Source organism: Ornithodoros turicata, chromosome 3 (assembly GCF_037126465.1).
Source record: "Ornithodoros turicata isolate Travis chromosome 3, ASM3712646v1, whole genome shotgun sequence".
Taxonomy (NCBI): Eukaryota; Metazoa; Arthropoda; class Arachnida; order Ixodida; family Argasidae; genus Ornithodoros; species Ornithodoros turicata.
The window spans coordinates 38,699,710-38,707,874 of NC_088203.1; the positions used below are offsets into that span (position 1 = coordinate 38,699,710).

Genomic DNA, 8,165 nt, shown 5'->3' on the forward strand with positions numbered 1-8,165 from the left:
TAATCTGTGTCTGAAGAAATTGGCACTTGTTAATCTCTATCTTGAATCCGTAGGTCTCGAGCACAGACAAAGATTGATCTAGAACATGTAGATGTTCGTCTATCGTCGACGTGTACACGCAAATGTCGTCAAAATAGACAATTACGACATCTTTCCATTTAAGGTCGGCGAACGCTTCGTCCATAACAGCTTGCCAGGTTGCGGGAGCACCTGTTGGCCCAAATGGCATACGAACAAATTCATATAAACCATCCGGCGTAATGAAAGCGGTTTTGTGTTGATCAGTATCTCTTATTTTGATGTTGAGGTAACCCTTTTTAACGTCCATGGTAGAAAAGTACTTTCCTTTTCCAATTCTGTCAACGGTGTCATCAATGCGCGGCATGCTGTATACCTGTTTTACTGTTTTGCCATTTAACTTGCGGTAATCTACAACACGTCTGCGTGGTGTTGAAGGGTGAAAGGGTTGGTCAACAACAAAAACTGGCGAAGCATAATGAGATTCGGACTTCCGTACAAGACCTAGCTTGAACCAGTTATCAATTTCTTCTTTGATAAACTTTCTGTCAGCCCAAGAGTAGTGATAGGACTTGACACGTACAGGGATGTTGTCAGATAGGTCGATACAATGCTCGGTTTTGGGACAGAAACCTAATATCGTACTTCTGCTTGGAGAAGACGTTAGTGTGTTTTAAGATTATGTCTTGAAGCTTGGTGAGCTGAGTATCATTAATATCAGATGTAACCTTATCTTGCAGGTTTTCCAGGTAGGTCAAGATATCAGAGTGAGGGATTTCCGACTTCTCGTTAGCTTCCCGAACAATGATTTGGTCTAAAGGAATGAGGTCACTGACGTTGATAGTGTTGACAAGTAATAGGTCGGATGAGTCTACATTGTTATGTGCGTTATTTGCGGACACTGAGTGATTGGTAGTCTGACATGCCTTAGGATGTGTAGAATGAAGTTCGTCTGCGTACGCACATTCACTATTGTACTCATTCACCTTGAAAGAGTCGCTTGCGATGTTAGGCGTTGTCGGTGAAGAGCTTGTAGGGTTTGACCTTGAAGGCTTGGCCTTGCATGTGGCTGGCAGAGGCGTAATGTTCTCTTGGGGAACCACAATGCTGGTGCCGGGGAATAGAGGGAATGGACACTTCCTAGGCGAGAATTGGCTGGGTGGCAGGGGTGCTGGTGCATTGTCGTGTGACGTTTCACGTGGCTGCTCCTTGACTGGTCCAGCGCTGTCATCGCTCAAGACTTTCTTCCACGGGCTGAAGATGTCGGTGGTCGGGGTAGAGGTGCTGTTGAAGAAGACCATGTCTTGAATAGTCTGGGCTTCATCGGCGAGAGAAGGAAGAGCTCCTGCGATGTGGGTCACGGGTTCCTTGACCAGAAACATGCTGATGGGAGCCTGGTTGTTGGATCTTCCGGGTGGTTGAAGGGTGACATGTCCGTCAGGCCACACCAAGATTCCAAGATTTGCAGAGGTACGCCAATCGCTTCCAAGCAGGAAGGGATAAACAAGGTCATTAACGACTGCAACTCGTAGGCGAACCAAAGTATTCGCTATCTTTACTTCGACGATGGCCTCTCCAAGAGGTGAGGATTCATTATCGACGGCTACCATCGCTTCACCTGACCAAGGTATCACGTGAAGACCCCATAATTCTGCTTCCTTGTTTCTCAAAATAGAGATGTCCGCTCCTGTGTCGACTAAGCCATCGACCATGTGGTCGCTTATGAGTACTGGGATGACGGTCTAACAGGATGACTAGACGGGAGTTTTTGCTTTACGGAGGCACTGTAGTTATGCTTTTTCTCCTTATGACCGTCGTTACTGTGGGAGGATTTTGGTTTATCTGCCTTATGCTGCATCATAGAAGAATCTTTCTCACCACCTCCTCGATGTTTGTATTTAGAGTATGGGCTGGGCTTATTTCCATAGTAGTGGTCTTGCCTGTCGGTGTATGCCTTCGGCTTGGCTCCAAGATGTTGATTTTGATGTTCCCTTTGGTGATCCGGGGGTTCAATTTGGCGACCAAGTTTCACCAAATCCAAACAGTCGCATTTGGTTGACATGAAGTAGGACGTCATGCTTGTCCTTGTTGCTTCGTTGCGAACGCCCATTGTGATGTAGCGGATCTTGTCACGCTCTCTGAGTTCGTAAGGACATCTAGAAAGTATTTTGAGTTTAGCATGGATGTAGTCACTGATAGATTCTTCTGATCTTTGCGTTCTGCTTTCGCAGTCACGCGTCCAATCAGGTAGGTCAGGGTCGTAACCAAATTGCTCCTTAAAGCTCTTGATCCATTTATCCCACGTGGAGATGTTCTTTCCTGATCCGTCACTCCAATCTTTAGCAGCGCCACGGAGTTTGCTTTTAGCTATTGCTAGGGCAGTATGATTCCGTACTGTATTCGTAAGGTTTCGACTGATGTAAGCCACGGACGGAAGTTATCGCGGGGTCGTGCCGAAAAGGTATTCAAGGTTTGAGTTAAGTCCGGGGTTGTCACCAATCTCTGGGGAACTGAGAATACTCGTTTGAAAACCTCGGCAAGTTGATCCATTGTGACTGGATTCGGACAATGATCTGGAATCTTCTTACTTGATTCGTCTGTTGGCTTCCTGTCGTCCTCCTTGATATCATCGGATGACTGGAATTCTTTGTCTTCCGGTTCGGGCGCCTTATCTTCGTCGAGATAGAGGACCATAGCAGCGTCGCGTCCTTCGGCATTCTCCGGCAGAACAATACCACGTGCAGTACATTCCGCAAACAACTCTTGTGATGGGCGAAGAAGAAGCCTCATCAACCTCGGGCTGTTCGTGCCTTCCATTTTGCGGATGCAGGTCTCTTCCGTTGAGGGACAAATCCAAAGGTTAGCAGAACAAGTTGTAGAGTCAGAAGGAGACTAAGCCTAAATCGAACGCAAGGCTTACGGAGACGTTGTGAATTCCATGTTGTTCATCCTCGGAAACTGTATTACCTTCCATCGGTTTGTCGACTGCACCATGTCAGGCAAAATAAGGGGGAGGCTGCGCCATATAAGGCAAGATACGGTTAAACCGGGAGTCTTACCAGGTGAAGCCGGCTGACGAGAAGTGCCGCTGACGCCTCGCAGTCGAAGAGCCCCTTTGCCCAGACAGAATTATTGAGACCGAGAAAGCGGATGCTTATGCATAATATATTTAAAGGTGCCTTAGGCCACAGGTGACGATGAGGAATACAGATGAAGGGGAGAAGCTGGACAGTAGAAAGCCTAACGTTTGAAGGGTTGACGGGCCGAATAGGGAGCTAAGAGACACACTGGTGACGGTCGTGCATCACCGAGAACCAGATGACAACTGCACATGCAGCGCGGAACAAGAACATTGTCGTCGTCGCGGCCAAGCCGCTGCTGCTAATGAAGATGAGTCTTGACGGCGCTGACAACTTCATACACTCTGCTCCCCTCTTTCAGTGGTAACCCCTGATCTGCAATTGGGCCACAACTCTCGGAGTCCAGGGCCATCTTCGCGGCTTATGCAGGAGTGGTTCCGGTAACTAGAAAGATCGCCGGTTTCTAAAATGTGGAAATAGTGTCTTACTGATTATTAGAGCCTGAAGTTTTAGGGTTTAACCCAATTCTTCCCTGAATTTAAGGTTACTTCTTTATGGTGAAACCAGATTTTTACCCGTTAAATTATTCTCACCGAGACCTCTGTAGGAATGCGCACTAATTTGTTTGGCAGCAAATGCAGTTAAATCAAGTGTGTGCGTTACACACAGGTACGGGCAGTTGCCAAATATTTCATTTCATTTCCATTTATTTTCCTTTTGCGCTACAGCACAATTGGAGGAGGCACACCAAAAAGCAGCAAACGCTGCTTGATTGCATATGGACTGCAATATGGAGACTGCATTCCTTGAGATTGGGAGAAGAAAACAATGATCAAGAAGCAACAAGACAAGCCCCAAGGTTACACGTCACAGACATTGTCCTGTTGCTTCTTGTTCGTCAATGTCTTCCTTCAAACTTTTATGTTTATTTTTTATTTTTATGTTTCAAATGTGTTTATATGTGTTACAAACTCTGGGATACAGTATCTAAACCTTTCACATGACAGACACGGCTGGAAGACTTGACCGAAGCTGGAGAGTTTAAATACCAGGGCTCCCAACACAGTCACACATCATCATTCATATCAAGTTACGCACAAGGCTCGCATGATGAAAAAATTGGAACCCGAGAAAGGGACAGAGGAGGGACAGGGACAGAGGGACACAGGAGCGTCCCTCCTCTGTCCCTTTCTCGGGTTCCAATTTTTTCACCATGTACCAGCTGGCCCGCACCCTTGCCCTTTTGCCATTACTGCTCGCATGATGCCAAAAAAAAGAGATATTCTTTCCTTCTTCAGATCTCTGGCTACCACTTGGCACTCCTTTCGCTATGGTGTTTCTGAATGTGAAATACCCATGCACCTATCTTTTGCATGCAATGAAATTGTCAGCTCTTCTGAAGATACTGCACCTGCTTTTTCGATGATCAGCATCAGTTCCTTGAAGTCTAGTCTGGGCCCCTGAACCTGCTTCATGGGCGGTGTTCGCCTCGTGTTGTCAGTTCCTGGATGGGTAGCAGTCGCAAAAGGGCATCTTCCCATGCGTGTGTTACACTTGGATCATATGTATGCCTGTATCCCTACTGTGGCCTTGATGCAGAAGTTCACCTGTGTACCTGTTTCACATCAGAGTTAGAGATGAAAAACGTTGAAAGGCAACCGCAAGTTAAAAAAATACTTTATGGGAACTATTCTCGCCAAAGTAAGCTATCTGCTTACTTTACACGTCCCGAGCTGATTGGCTGAGCCACTGCGACAAGCTCCGCCTGAACGCTCCGCCCATTTCTAGGGGCATTTATCCCCAGCACATACACAGCGTGTAGAGCATCACAGCTTATGGTCTACGGTGGCGCTGTGTACCGGACTTAAAAAGATTGTATGGGGAAAAAAGGAGAAACAACAGTACCTCGGTATAAACATGCAGGAATATTTATGATGTTCTGATATTATAGTTGCTATAGAACATTTCTCATAAACGGAAGGTCTGAGAATTTTGACATGACATGGCGGGCCGCCGCCGCTGTCTATTTTACGGTCAAAAAGTGGTGCCACACCTAATACTGTGCTTCTACGAACAACATTGGTCCTTGAAGTTGTCCCCTCGGTGTCCCTAGATGTTCCCTAGCTCACGGGCTCAGGCTAAGACGTACGTCATTTTTACGTAGGCAGCATCTTACTTTTTTGCGCTGAAAAGTAAGCACCGAAAAGAGGGTGATTGCTTTGAACGGGGACTGCGGTAACGATGAGTATGCCGTACATGCCTCGGACTATGATTTGTTTTTGACTTCAAATATGTTTTCATGACGGCAAAAAAGGTACATAGTGAATAAATCTTTGCGTTTCGTTGGAACAATGATCGGACGATCCCATGCTCATTGCCGTGGTTCGTGCTTCACCACAATGCACCGCCCTCCATATGCAGCGTCGTTTGTCTGATCGACGACTGAAGCGATGATGTCTATCATTAAACTAGTAAGAGTCTGTCCCTTACACGGACAGCATTAAGAAGAATGTAGAGGTTGTTTCATGAAACTTTCTCACGCGACTCATTGCAGGCGGGGGCGTTGTCGGGATTGTGGACAGTGAAAAATACAAATGCAAAGGGACGAGAACGAAATCAGTTTCACTTAATAACAAATGCCGTCGCACAGGCGTTGCACGTAAACAAGAAATGACATTTAAAAAACTGTACAGGGAATAGTAATCTTTTTGCGCCACTCCGCCTTTTCAAAATCTTGGGCACACACGAGCGCCATCCCACTGGTCGCTCGTTCACTATCTCGCTTACATCGCGATCCTTACACATTATTATATTCCTATTTTTAGCCTGTGGAAGTTTTTTAGATATTACTATCAAGCAAGTGAACTAGTCATGACTCCTTTACTCCACATTACTCCAGCCTTCTCTTTCACACCGACACAGCAGCAAGGCTGGACGATGAAATGCTCGGCTATTGGCTAATGGCGCGTGAAAACCATTCCCAATGACATTCTCATTATTCATTGCCTTCTTTATTCTGCGACCAATAACATCCTTACAAAGAATGGAAGCAGGTAGCTTACTCTGACAAGAATAGCTCCCCAGGAGGGGAAAGGATTTCACCCTCGTTTTCACTCTCCCAAATGCACTATCAAAGTACGATTTCGGTTGGGGGGGGGGGGGCGTATTGACTCTTAACGTTTGTGACACTTCACACCAACCTTTAGTTTTTAAGGTTATCAGTGAAGCGTCAGTTTCAGTGGATACCGACACAGTGTCTGGATCTGGCTCGCCACCATTGCTTTCCTCATATCTGCTCGCACTGGTACTATCGTTTCCGTCGTCGCTTCCGTGGCTGTCCCAGCTCAAAGAGTACGTATGATCCCCGTGAGGAATCCACTCGACGTCGTTCTCCGATGCGCGACTGAGAGACTGTTCGGTCGCTTCAAAGCATTCGCTCTCGGGCTCCTGCAAAAGTGCATTCAATATGTCATGACCATACACACAAAGTTGTGTTCCAGAGACTACATACTACTTTCTGTATTCCGGAGTGTGTTCACAAAGCACGCATCCAGGGCACAAATTGACGATGCATTACATATCATAACAGTAACATAAAACGTCTTTGAAGTGTTCAGTAGACGTCTCTTAGAACGAAAAAAGTAAACTTACGTCAAAATACTGCACGTCGTTCTCATTCAAGTGTAGCGTAGGGACTGCATCGCTCGTCAGCCTCGTCCGTGAAAACGCAATCCCAGCTTCCTTTGCAGCCGCTACATTCAGCGTATTAGCTATGAATGAATCCGCTGTGAAATGCTCACTACACACAACTATGTTCAGGTTGTAGGGTAAGTTCCCTTGTGGCCACAAAGCATCGAGCCACAACTGTCTCCGGGGGTTTCTCCTCGGAAGCGCGTGAAAGGTTGTCCCCTGCGACGAACAACGCGGTACGGCACAGCGCCGCGACATTCTTCAGATTCAACTCAGGATATTAACGAAGCGCACAAGCGCTATGCCATGTTGCAGAAGTAAATGTATACGAGCAAGCAAGCGAGCAGAACAAGACAACACAAAAACCATGTGCTCCGTACAAAAACGGAACTGGTTCAGAATCCGGAATAACAATACAACCAGTGTTGCCGAAGTATGCGGCTGAAATCTCGCTAGGGACAGTAGAGAGTAGTTGGTAGTTGCAAGGTAGTCCCTTTTGACACAGAACAGATTTCTGGGGAAAATCGGTTACACGAGCCTGACAGAAACGGGTCGAGTTGACTTACTGCACGTCCTAATTACTCCCTAGAATTATGATTGGTTGGCACGGTTTGATGGAAGAGGATTTGCCGCGATAAAGCATACGCGACCCGTTGCCCAGTTGCTGTCGCGTTCATGCAATCGCAGGCGTCAAAAATAAAAATAAAAACGTGTCACATTATCGTGCTTGTTGGAGCATTTGAGTCTTTCTTGAAGATTTCTTTTGAGGGACCCACGTTGTGAGGCGGAGCTGTATTCGCGTTAGCGGGACAGTTTTCCCCTTTCAGTTTCGGTATCCTGGAACAGTATCCTGATAATATCCTCCGGGTTTCTCGCCACTATGTCGGTCGAAGGTGCATCTATTTTCAGTCTTCCACAGTCCCGCAAAGTGCGCTTGAGGTTCTCAGGGGAGTTACCACAAAGTATAATAATAATTGGGAGTTTACGTCGCGAGACAACTGAGATCATGAGCGACGCCACAACGGTCGGTCTGTGGATTGCTTTTGCCCACCAGAGGGTTAACGTGCGATGAAAGCTCACCACACGGCACCCCGTATTTAACTACCACAAAGTGTGCACGTGTAAATTTCGTTCCTCGGTGTTGGTTAGTACCAACCGTTAGAAAATACCGGTAATCGGTTCAAATAACGGCTTATACAGAAGTAAGAGCGGAACATATTACATGTTGATGTTGTGGGTTGAACATGAAAACTATCTCTTTTCTCTCTCTCTCTCTCTCTCTCTCTCCCTTTTTCTTCTTTTCTTAGCTTCGTAGCCTTGCTCTTGCTTGCCGCGAAAAAGTCGTGCCCTGCAGGAATGCTCTGAATGAATTTTCTG

General features: G+C 46.5%; 1 protein-coding gene across 4 annotated transcripts; it reads right to left on the reverse strand.

Moving 5' to 3' along the window:
• Window positions 1-272: 272 nt before the first annotated feature.
• LOC135388413 (uncharacterized) lies at window positions 273-7,861 on the reverse strand. 4 transcript variants are annotated; one of them, XM_064617972.1, is made up of 4 exons: window positions 6,750-7,861; window positions 6,299-6,545; window positions 4,510-4,713; window positions 273-3,542 (listed from the first exon to the last, which is right to left on the reverse strand). In XM_064617972.1, the coding sequence occupies exon 4, from the start codon at window positions 1,728-1,730 to the stop codon at window positions 612-614; it is 1,119 nt and encodes a 372-aa protein (XP_064474042.1). In that variant the 5' UTR covers window positions 1,731-3,542; window positions 4,510-4,713; window positions 6,299-6,545; window positions 6,750-7,861; the 3' UTR covers window positions 273-611. The 4 variants fall into 3 exon arrangements, with proteins under 4 accessions (XP_064474042.1, XP_064474041.1, XP_064474040.1 ...); XM_064617971.1 differs by having other exon boundaries at window positions 273-3,561; XM_064617970.1 differs by having other exon boundaries at window positions 273-4,713.
• Window positions 7,862-8,165: the final 304 nt, after the last annotated feature.